At 44.8% G+C, this 12,760-nt stretch overlaps 1 protein-coding gene across 2 annotated transcripts in view; it reads right to left on the reverse strand.

Annotated features, from left to right (window-relative positions):
* LOC138468519 (centromere protein H-like) overlaps window positions 1–12,760 on the reverse strand; it is a 655,463-nt gene that overhangs the window by 265,728 nt on the left and 376,975 nt on the right. For both annotated transcript variants that reach the window (XM_069609017.1, XM_069609018.1), the window contains exon 5: window positions 1,589–1,660. In XM_069609017.1, the coding sequence (XP_069465118.1) occupies window positions 1,589–1,660 (72 nt within the window). The remainder of the gene's footprint in view (window positions 1–1,588; window positions 1,661–12,760) is intronic.

Below are 12,760 nucleotides of genomic sequence, written 5' to 3' on the forward strand. Positions count from 1 at the left end.
TTGCCCAGAAAGTTTCTGAAACATCACAAATAATATCAAAATGTGGCATGGTTGATTTAAGGGTCTCAGGTGTACATCGTTTGACGAACGGGGCATATGTGTTTTTGAATATATTTCTATATTTTGTTTTAATGTTTCAGTGTTCCTGTGTTTGATATTTTACCGACTTAAATATTGTTTTTTGATCGATACTTCATTGATGTACTGATCCGAATAAAATATGTACCCGAGAAGGAACATCAAGACACTGAATTTTGGGAGATAAAGTCCTCCAGTAGACACTGGGGATCGTTAAACTGATCGCCAAAAATATGTCTACTTTAACCTGGTCGCGACGACCACGTGGTAGATATTCGTCGTCATTACTGCCACTGTGGAGAGAGGCAAGCCAACTCCTCGGTGCTGAATGATCACACGCGCCTGCACTCTGAACCCCACCAGCGAGCACGCGCTACCGCTGTTGGAGTCTGGCAAAAGGTCACGTGCCAGGGAGTGGCTTGAGCAGTCTTTGCATGGGGGACGCAACAAGCAGGTAAACTTGGGCGCAGTTGTCCATTGTTCATTGTTCATTATAACGGTTGCAGAACAACTTCCGGAGGGATCTGCGTGCTGGGACTGTGCCACGTGGGAGCACCTCTTTAAAGGCACAATGTAGCACACGCTCTTGTTGGAGGTGCCACGTGTGTGCGTCCAATTCATAGCACCAGCATGTTTGAACGTGAAGCAGTTACAGGGCCGAAACAATAGAAAAGCGAAGCCGCAGGAAAAAGACGGCCCACAGCCTTGGTTGGTATTTATTTCGCATAAGGAGGATTAACGAGTAATGAACCCCCTAAGTTATATATAATTACGGTGGGGTGTGGGGGAGAACAGGGGAGGCAGCAGATCACAAACGAGTCCGGACCAGCTGCGTCATTGATTTGAAAACCCAAACATTTCGTTATTTCCTTTTGTGTGTCAAACTAGTGCAACCAGTTAGCACATTCCCACTGATGCTTGCAAATGGCGACCATGAGCAACTGGGGGGGGGGGGGGGGCGGAGGGAGGGAGCGGGATCCGATAGTGTGGAGCAGTATGGCAGGCAGCTTCGTTTGGGGATCATAAGACACGCATACACACCTGATACTGCGAGCACGAGCCCAAGAACCATCCTACCAATACATGACATTTATGTTTCATTGTAAAGTTTTTTTTGTAGCCAAATACAATTACAGCAATACATAAATAACATTGCTCTAGAAAAATGAAATGACTTAATTGCAAATAGAGATCACAGCAGCGTATTGTGTTGGTGTGGCACAGAACACAAGGTCACACGCACATTCCAGTCAAACCCACAAAATAGTAAAGGAAAACTGTGCTTTAAAAAAAATAAAAATACTACATTTGCTGCCTATAAAAACTGGAAATCTACAACACTCATGTTTACTTAAGGTCACTTCAAACAGTCCAACACAGCACGCTGCTACTTCACAGCATTTGCTGTAGTATAGGTAGCTTACACCAGCACTATAATTAACACTAGTCTTCAGCCATGGATTCGGAACAGCATTTGCGACTTTAGCGATTTGCAAGCAACCCGACATACCTGTATATCCCCATGTCTTTGTTCTTGACCGCACACACTTCAGTTTGCATTTGGGGGTGCACAAATTCCAAACTGGGAAGAGAAAGGCATCTGATCAGTCACGCCTGAGAGCACAGTGCAAGTTACGGCGACACACGGAAGCCACATGCTGCATAATCAGAGTATATATGCTCAAAATCCAAAATAAATGGCTCCACTGTGGTTCCGTTGCATCCAGGAGGGGACTGGGTACCAAAAGAGGCCTTGGAAAAGTTTTTGAAAGTGACCCCATACTTATTCATAAACCATTCACAAATAAAGTGACAACTTTTTTTTTTTTTTTTTAAGTGGCCCAATACTACACCTTGTGAGCAAGCCCAATCCTTCAGAGTCGGCTTTGGGGGCTTCTCCAACCAAATATTTGCACAATTAGTCTAAACAGTGAATTTTGAAGCACATTCATCACTACATAGGGATAAAAAAAAAGTAGTTCAACATAACGGACATCTAACAATTTTTAAGAGTGAAAAAATAACTTACTGGATGCTTTATACATTCTTGGATGGTGGAGGGTGAGAAGAGACGGGAGGAAGCGAGTGAAGCGAGGTACTCCCACAAAAAGAGGCCCATGGTGCAGAGGCCCTCCGGAAATCTCCAGAGGTCCCTCTAGACCGTCTCCCCCCTCAACCCCCCGCCCGCCTCCTTATATTCACTGCAATCAATACAACTAAACTGACCACACTTTATTGTCTACTTAATTCCCTTGAATAAGTCCGTTGGAACTGAAAGTAGTTTAGAAGATTTGAAGGTTTAGACACCCCTACAAGGAACCCAAAAGTCAACTCTATGTCCTTTCCCTACATGAAAAGGGGAGCTTGATTAAGTTGGTGATAAATGCCTTACGGGTGGGCCAAACTGGCTGGCTTGCCCGATCTCCAAGGGCCTTTAACGAGCTACATGCGGTAACCAGTCGCCACATCCAACCTCGATGCATTTAGCACCACGAGCTGTCCGGCAAAACGGCCAGGGTGCAGATACAGACATTAAACGGGTTTTCCTTCACGGAAAGCATCCCTCACCCAAACTGCTTCTCTCCACACAAAAATAGCGAGCACACTGCAAATTGGCATATGCAACAGAATAAAAGAGCTCAGACAAGTACCCCTTTCAATTTCCATGATAGAGCAATGAATAGAGAAGACGGCAACATTTCTTGAAGGAAAAAAAGGGTGGAAGCTGGAGAGTGGCTGGTAATGGCAGGAGGCATCCAGTAGAAGCAGGTCCATATTTTGTGTAAATGTTGACTACAATATGCCCGACCAGCATTCCCACTTGCAGAGGAAATCACCCAGAGTACTGTTGCGATTACTCACTGGCAATCTTCATTACTCTTTGGGCCCGTTTCTCATCCTGATCTTAAGTACCGAAAAGGTTGTTAAAAGGGTTAACAACCTTTTCGGTACCTAAGACCTATTCTAAAGGTGGCGCATTCTTCCGAAGTCGGTAGGAATGCGCCACTTTCGGAATACATGTGGCGGGTGATAGGATGGGTTGCAAACCAACCTAGAAACAGCCACATTAGTTACCTGGCTTTTTAGAAGGGTATTCTTGTGGCACTGCTCCAGTTTTATATGTGTGCTAAAATTGCGCACTTATCCGGTTACCATTTTGGTGCCGTGGAGGAGTGCCAGAAGAAGCCTTGTTTGGTGTATGTAAAAGTGTTTGTTCATTACACCACACGGGTGTATATGAACACTCATTTATACCAAAGTAAGCCGCTTCAACGTTGTAGTCTGCAACGTTGACGCTGCTTACTGGTTTATAGTAAAGTGTTCATATTCACCTGTGTTCTCAGCAGCATTTTTTTTTTTTTAAATAACGAGTATGTTGTTACTTTACAAAAATGCTGCCGAGATTTCAGGATTGCGCCCGTTATAATTAAAACGGGCGCAATCCTGAAGGTGCACTGTCATGCACTACGAGGACTCCCAGGCCCACTTGAGAATACTGGTGGAGCCTGGGCGTCCTCATTTGGCGCAGTGAATCGTGCTCATTAGTACGTTCACTGCGCCAAGTTATGAATCGGACCCTGAGTCCAACTCTTCCATAGTGTTTATTTTCTCAACACCTAGTATGGCCATACGGGGCTGGACCTAGTATCTGCAGGGCCCTGGGCGGCATGACATGTGCAGGCCCCCTATTTGCATAATTTGTGACATTGGCGATATTACAGAAAATAATATCACAGAATGAGACCTTAGTACTGAAAGGCATCATGGGAAGTTACATTAAAAACAGGTTGCCATGAGTAAGGCAGGAGACAAATACACTGCCGTCCAGTATATGATTTGTCATAGTTGACATTTACCTATGTGTGGAAATATCAGGAGTGAGGCTTTCTTTTTTTGTTGAAGGAGCAGTCTGCGCAAACTGAATACCTTGTAGAGAATTCTAATTTTGGCATATAAGGGATAGTGAGAAGGATTTTCCAGGAGCAAACACTTTGGTTAAGTGGTGAAGCCGGGATTTGAGACCAGGCTGCAATTCAGGGACTCAAACGCATCTCTTACCTGAAATAATTTGTAGAAATATTTTCAAAATGTCTTTTTGAAACTTTGGGTTGAAAACACCATCTGATTGTGGAAGGCATTGCAAACATATGGTGATTGTGTTTTTGCTAACTGAAGCCAACTGCTGTTTTTTCAGAAGTTTCTCAATGGTTTTTATTTGTGTGTATATGATATGATATGATATATGGCATTTATAGCGCACCTGTACACAAGTGTTTCTAGGCGTGACAAGGAGGGGGAAACAAAGGGAGGACAAAACGACGATCTTACTAGGCCTGGTTTCATTCAGATCGCTTAAGTGCAGGGAAGAGGGAAAGGGAGAAGTGCCAGGGGGGTAGGAAGGGAAAAGTGCAGGTAAATCAATAAGTGTAGCCATCGGGTGGCTCATAAGAACAGAGAAAAGGGCCTGCAGGGTTGCAAGAACATGCCCTTAAGTGCTGGGGGAGCCTGGAGGAAGTGCGAAGGCAACAGGATATGCTGGAGCCTGCGCCCAAGTTCAGTGGGCATCCAGGTGACCAGTGCTCAGAGCAGTCAGGAACATCAGCAGGGAAGAGGAAGAGAGAAAGTGTAAGCGAAAAGGAAGGTCTTCAGTTGCTTCTGGAACCGGAGGTGGTTCTGCTCAAGTTTGAGAGAGGCATGGAGGCGGTTCTAGAGTTAGGGCCCAGCCGAGGAGAGACATTAGCCCCCAACTCTCTGCTTGGAGAAGTGTCTGACCCTCAAAGAGTTGGAAGTGGATGAGCGGAGAGCTCAAGAAGGAAGAGGTTTTGGATAAGCAAATTGGAGGTAGAGTGGTCCCAGGCTCCAGAAAGCCTTGTGGACGATGCAGAGGGTCTTGAACTTGATCCTTGCAGCCATGGGGAGCCAGTGAAGAGATTTCAGTGCTGGGGAGATACGATCCCTGGGCTTGAGGCCAAGGACAAATCTTGAAGTCCTGTTCTGTATTAGGGAGAATTCTCAGAAATGTGCAAATTCCCTTCTACCTGAGAGACCCCCAGCTGTTTTTGCTCGACTTTAGGACTTTATCTCTCATGTAATTTAAATGTGATTTATTCTATGTGTTTCTTTTAACTGTGGAGTCTGACAAACTCCATAGGCATCATCTTTACATTGTGACACACAGCACCATCAGTGCAGTGACATAGGGAAGTCTTTCAGATTTCCCAAAGGTTTAAATATCTTCTCTTGGTGAAACTACTGTTTCCAAGAGCAGTGAAGTGAAATTGACTTACTTACATTTTGTAACTTTGTAGACCCAGCACAGACTATCTTACAAAAGGGTGCTGGAGGGGTTACTTAGTATCCCCTTTGTCTAGTTTCTCATGTAACTCTTTTATGTTACCCTTTCTACAATTAGTGGCAGTGATTTACTTTTTACTACCATTGTGTGTTTTTACCGCGGGCTGCGTTCGCAGCTGCAGTAAGGCACAAGTGGGTGCCCATTTTGTCAAAATGGCCCCGGTCTTCTCTTTTTGCAGTTTCTTGTTGGAAAGGTCCTTCTTGAGATTTACTTTGCACGCCAAACCAGGGTTGGTCCCTTTGTTAGTTTTGTCTTTGGCGGGATTCACGAGTGAAGCCCGCCTCTGTCTCCCGTATGTCTGGAAGGGGCAGGAAATGAGGGAGGTGCCAAAAACTCCCTGTGCTTAATATTTTTGGTTACAGGAATGCACCCATAAGCGATTGGCTGGCTGGCTGTCCGGCAATTACAGCCACTCTGCTGTGTGATTGACAGTGAGGCTGGAATGAATGGGAGAAACCTGCATAAAAGGCAAGGCTTTTTGGCTTGGAAGGCAGAGTCGAAAACTGGATGAAGGAATCCGAAGAAGAACTTGGAAGAGATGCCTGCTCCTGGACCATTGGCTTGCCCGGTGAAGCCCTGCTGCTGTGCTGAAGCTCCAAATTCACCTCGACTAGAGAAGCCCTGCAAGGACTGCTTCTCCCTTTGAGTTGGTGGGATCAATCAGCTCCAAAGTAAGACCGTCTGGACAATCTCTCGAAGTTGGTTATATTTCCACTGCTGCTGGAACCGAAGTGCCAGGGAGAGGAACACCAGATTGTGTGCATTGCTTTTAAGTCGGACCAGAGTGCTAGGAAGATCCTCTGGACTTCCCAGATGCAGGACTAACAAAGCCTCAGCCACCTCAATAGTGTGCTGGACCCCAGAAGCAAGGAAAGTCTGAAGTGGTATCCGAGAACCGCGGTGTTGCTATTTGCTGTCAGACGCGAGGAGCTAAAACACTGAAGGACCGCTGAATTGAAGTTTGCCCATTGCTGCCGCTGACCTTCCCATTGCCGAGCAGGAGTCCCCAGACGTACTCCCTCTTGTCCCCACTACTGAGGCTCAGGAACAACAGGATCTGCAGAGCTGTACAGGAGCAGAAGCCAGCTGGAACCATTTCTTCTAACCAGAGGTACTGTAAAGTCTAAGAGAACTTACCTCTTGTTGTGTAGCCTTGCTTGCTCTCAGTCGAGACCTGTCTTGGTTGCCTTGCAGACATGCTAAAGCTTTGCCCCTCACAAGCCTCCCAGCTTGTGGCCCTTCAAGTGTTCTATTTTCAACAAACATCTCTAAAAACATTGTGCAAGACTTTTAACTACCTGCAAAGAAGATCTTCAGCTCCCCTTGACATTGTGCAAATAACATCCTGCAAATCCTGCAAAATAACGCCTTGAGAGCTGCCCTCGGCATTAATAAGAGAGATCATATCTCTACCACTAGACGCCAACAGAAATGGCTCTCCACAGACAACAAAATCAAATTAAAGTTGGCCTCCCTAACCCATAAAGCCCTCAACAATGCCGCCCCCAGCTACCTGATGGACAAGGTAAAGAGAAAGTCCTCCATCAGACAAACAAGAACTATCAATTCCAACCGCCTGATAATTCCCAGATTCAAACTCTCCACCATTGGTGGGAACAGCTTTCCGGTGAAAGCTGCCATGCTCTGGAATTCGTTGCCACATAACCTAAGAGCTGACCAACCATACTTACACTTTAGAAAACACCTCATCAGTCACCTTAACTCCAACAACCCTTGTTTGTAGCTGCACTTTCTATACCTAGGTATAGATAGTGATACCCTGCCCATGACCTCGCCCTCGCCTCTAACAGCCCTTACAGCACACATCTGCACACCTTCCTCCTGTATAGATATTGACCTATTTGTATGAAGATTTGCATACACTTCCATACCTCCTATTCCTGTAATCCTGTAAGCCGGAATACTTTTCTCAGGAGTACCCGCCTCTAACAGCCCTGTACATATTTGTATATTTGTTTATTTACCCCTGCATAGATATTGACTTTGTATGTTTGAAGATTTGTACATCTCTTATCTTGTAATTTTGGTTATCTCTATCATTACCTCATTGTGTATATTGCCGCAACATTGTAAGCTTCGAATTATCTTCTGCCTGCGCCCTGGTGCCCCTGGGTAAGGTGCGCCATATAAATAAATAAACAAACAAACAAACAAACATTGGCTGTCCTGGCTCCCTGAGTGGCTCTTCTTACCTCTGACTCTCGGCTTTATCTTTTACCCAGGAAAGGTTTAATTTACTGAACATTTGAAGGTTTCAAAAGTACTTACCTGTATATGAATGATTTGTTAACCTTTGTTTTATTCCTCTATTCTATCCTTCACACCAAACTCAGTATTGCTCTACATGTTCCAGTGATAAATCAATGTCCACAGTGTCCTAGCGATTTAAGTCACCTGAGGGTGTAGGCAGTGTCTGTGTGCCATACCCAATGGGTATCGTCTGATTTAGAGAAACTAAGTGTGTTTTGAAGTGTATTTTAATTGTTACCTATATATTGCCCCCTTGTGAAGAATGCTTATACAACTGACTGAAATAAATTAATAATGGTTTTATCAAGAAACCTTAAGTGTGTTTATTTGGATAACTGTACTGTGAAACTCTGTCACAACATTACTGCTCACATTGACCCCTTTTGGGGGAAAGTGAGAAAAGGAAAAATACCTCCGAGGAGGTGCAGTTGATAGTTTGACTTCTTAGAGACATCAGAAATGTGACGAGAGAAGGAGAGGGTGGAGTCGAAGAGGACACCAAGGCTCTTATTCTCAAAGAAAGGAGCAGGAAGAGGGCCCAGAGTGGGCAGCCAGAGAAAGGAAAGGAGGGAGCAGGTGTCCCAATGAGGAGGATCTCAGTCTTCCTGACATTAAGGCAGAGATCGTTGGCAGCACACCAATCCTGAATTGCGGCCAGACAGTCTGGTATGCGAGAAGGAGCAGAGGTGGCTGAGGGGAGCCTGCTGAAAGAGAGCTGGGTGTCAGCCGCATAACACTGAAAAATGGAGCAGAAAGTAGCAATGCAGTGGGCAAGAGGTGCCAGGTATTGGTTTAAAACCGAGGGAGAGAGGTCAGACTCCTGGGGGACACCACAAATAGAGAGAGATAGAAGAGAGGCAAGACCCCAGTTGTACAGGAGAGAGTCAGTCAGTGAGAAAGGAGGTCCACCAGGCCAGAGCCTGATCAATGATACGAAGGTTGTCACGTAGGCATTTGAACAGAATAGCATGGTTGACTGTGTCAAAAGCAGAGGATAGACTGAGGAGAATGAGGACAGAAGGGAGATTAGAGCCAAGATTGGAGAGCAGGCTTCACAGGTGTTCAAGAGCTGTTTCCGTGATTCTGGAAGCTCTGAAGCCAGACTGGTGGCCGTGGAGGCAACCAACAGATTTAGTATGTATATTAAGCTGGGAGATGGCCAGTTTGCCCAGGAAAGGAATGATGGAGATAGGGCGATAGTTAGCCGGAGAGGAAAGATCGGCTGAGGGCTTCTTTAGAAGGGGGTGCACAAGGGAGTTCATAAGGGGAGAAGGGAAAGTTGCAGTGGCAAAGCAATGATTGCAGAAATCGGCCATGGCTGGAGCAAGGGCGTCAATGTGGTCCTTGATGGTTCTGGATTAGCAGAGGAGAACCTACTTTGACAAGACTTTCATAGATCGGACTTGCCTAGAAACATCGTCAGGGGTGAACAGGGGAAAGGAGGAGAAAGGAGGAGGAGAGATGGCCTCAGGCGAGCCAGAAGTGGTAGAGGAGGAAGAAGAGGAAGAGAGGGTAGACAGGATGTCCTGAGTTTTAGTGGTGAAATGAGAGGGTCTGGGAGGGAACAGGAGAGGTAGGGACTCCAGCAGGATCGGCGAGCTCCTTGCAGATTTTGAAAGGTTCAGCAGAATTGTTAGATGCCGCAGAGACACAGGCTTGGATGCAGCTTCACTTCTCAGAGAAGACAGAGTATGTACTGCCTTTGGCCAGTTTGTCAGGGTGAGAGCCTGATGCCCTCCACTTCCTCTCCCCCGCCCCCTACACCTGTGTTTAAGGGTGGCGAGGTCAGAATTGTACCAAGAGTTGCACTTGTATTTGGGCTTCAAGCGGATCCTCATGATAGGGGCAAGGACATCCAGAGTGTTAGAAAGGGAGAGATGAAAGTTAGAGAGGGCTGTGTCAGGGTGTGAGTCAGCCAAAGTTGCAGCAGGAGAGAAAGAAGCGACAAAAGCCTCAACTGACACACGCTTCATGGGTCGGATAACTAAGAATATAGGTGGTAGTGCTGGAGCTGGATTGGCCATATGGTCCAAAATAGCAATATGCTTTTCTTTCAGAAGCTACAGGTCAGGATTACTTGGACTGTCAAAGCAAACTCCAACCAGGTTCCGATGATGTCACATCAAGTCAGGGATTTGGCCACGAAGCACATTGGATTTTTCACATGGAAACTCATATGCGAGGATTAAATGAAGAATTTTCTCCTCCCCTGTAATTACATAGGAACACACACATATGTAACACTCAGATATACACGTGGCAGCTTTATCCACATCTATATGGATTTATGACAGCTCTATCATATCTGTACACTGATAAGGCGTTACCCTTTACGCTTAACAACTCTGATGTCTTGATATATACATGATCTACTGTGCCTAAACTGCTTTCACAGCATTACGCTTCTGCTTTTTGGTGAGCATGCTAGGTTAGATTCACAGGGTAGGATGCGTTTATTCCTTCTAACCGAGCAATCACTTTACCAACATACACCTATGAACAGTAATTCACTTATTAGGCTAAGCTGCTTTCACAGTATTACGCTTTATCTGCATATCCATTCCTGCCAGGCCTATAGTCTTAACGCAGCCTCAATTAGCTAGCATGCATTGTGTGAGCGTTATGCTTTTTGGCGACCATGCTAGGTTAGAATCACAGGGTAGGATGCGTTTCTTCCTTCTAACCGAGCAATTACTTCACCAACGAACAGAAATCGATTTATTAGGTACACTTTTTCGAATTCAAAATTGTCTGTGCGGTGCTTGTTTGATTCAGTTTGATTGGCATTTTGCAATCTGTAGTGCCGCGTTTCATCCGTACGGCACTAGTTAGTTGCTTTTGTGACCATAATAAAAGTGGCACACCAGCCTCGGCTTTCCTGTTCGAGAGAGGGGTGTGCCACACCTGACCAATTATGAGTTGCCACGTCGGCCAACTGGAATAGCGCAAGCGGCACACCAGCTTCGGTCTCTATGATAGTAAGAGGGGTGTGCTGTCACTGACCAATCACGATTTGCCACGTCAGTGCACAGGGAATACTTTGCACGGTGACTCTGCCGAGCAAGTTTATTTTACAGCCAGCTTCTTCGCGACTGCAGGCGTGCATTTACGCCTCTATCCACAATTATATGGGCGAGTACCCACCACCCGCTTGCTCTACCTGTTGCAAGCGGCTCCCATGTTGCATGCAACGAAGATTAGGCTAACTACAGCAATTAGCCCATCAAGCCTTGCACGTCTCCGAGATGGGAACGTTATGATTGATGTATGGCGTCCCGACATTTCTTGACAATCCAACCCATTAGGCTAGATAACCAACGCTTCCGCGGTCTGTTAGGTCGGGAGCACGTTCGACTCTTCGCAGACAGCCGTGGTCAGTTTCTTTGCAGCCACCATTTCCTGATTGTTCTCGAATTCGGCTACATACATCCACGCTTCTCTGGCCAGAATAACGAGTAACGCATTCTCTGTTACTTTCTACTGAAAGTTTTTAAATGCTGACTTAGCCATCTTGTTTCACCTTCCTTTACGTGTCTGTTTTGTTTGCTAGTTACACCTTGCACAACAATTGAAGCTTCTCCAATACCCTTTTTTTTAATAGATCCAAGTGTCTAAATAATGTTTGGAACCTCACCAGCAATACATTACCATGAGGTGCTTTCTACACGTTTAAACATCCATTAATCCAGCGGACCAAGCAGCGAATTCAAAACCACATTCCGACAAGTAAGCATGACTACAAAGTCGGTTTCATTTATTTAGTCATTTTTTATTGTGCATAACAGTGAATATAACCAATACCAGACCCATTGCCCTCTAGATTGAATACTGTCGAGCAACTTCTGGCACTTGATGGTTTCTTCAGCTACACGCTTTTTTCGCTTTGCCTGGAGTGTTAAGACATAATTGAACACCAGGTAGGTGGTTCTCCACCATTCTACTTGCACACAGCATTCACTTGAGTGACCGTCTCAAAAATTATAGTGGATTACTTTGTTACTCCACAGATGCAACGGGTGAACACGGTTGCCTGACCCAGGCCACTTTTTGAAGCACCGGCCTGCTAGGACGAGGGTCGGCGCCATGGAACTTTGTCCATAAAACCCTCCCAGCATTGGTCTGGGTAAGGCTCTTTTCTGGAACAATTTGAATCAGTAGTTGTGTATATTTATTAAATAACATGCTATATTACCCAGCTAACTGTATATAATCTATAAAGAGGTTTATACATAAGAGAAAAAAATTCTTTTCATTAATGAAACCTTTTTCTCTGCTCCCCGCAGGGATTATTAACTCATACTCTGCCCTGAGAAGGCGTTTTTTTGATTCCGATGGTCTTTCAGGTGGCCAGCCGAACGTATTTAGGTCTTTGTTTGACGACACTTCATGCTCTTCAAGACCCTTTTTCATATTAAGTAAATGTGCAATTCTACGTAGGCAGACCTGACAAATTACAGCATTGTAAAAATGCATCTATTTATTACTTTGTATTTCATTGTTTTCTACTTCTTTTGTGGTAATTTGTTCATTCATATGTACTTCACTACTAAGATAGTCTATTTATAGGGCATTCTCTGCTCATATACGGTCCTTCATATTGATTTTCAATCTCTAAATCTCTTTAAATTTTTGTCTTTTATTTAATAAAACACACCATTTATTTTCACACAAAATTCTTTTTTTCTCTTACTTGCGTCGTTAGATTATATATTTTGGTTATTCAGGGTAACCAAATAATTTTTGGGATATCTTTGATAACTATTATGAATGAGTTCTTAAAGCAATCAGGTTAAATTAATTGTTTACAGCTTTGGAAATTCCTGTTATATTGTGGACCCCCACCATAGCTGTACCACTTTTGGCGCAATCCCCTGTTTTAGAGGGATTTGGCCTGGGGCTGACCGGGCAGGTTTTTTAAACGGCAGGATGCCTTATAGTGCGAAATAGGCTATTTACCTAGGAGGTTTTGAGGCAGTGAGAGTAAGCAATTTCACAGGTCCTTTAACAAAAGTTAAAATTAATAGGGCTCACATCTTAAAAAAAAGTTTGGTGCTC

Source organism: Ambystoma mexicanum, chromosome 4q, assembly GCF_040938575.1.
Source record: "Ambystoma mexicanum isolate Mex_15411 chromosome 4q, UKY_AmexF1_1, whole genome shotgun sequence".
In the NCBI taxonomy this organism is placed as follows: domain Eukaryota; kingdom Metazoa; phylum Chordata; class Amphibia; order Caudata; family Ambystomatidae; genus Ambystoma; species Ambystoma mexicanum.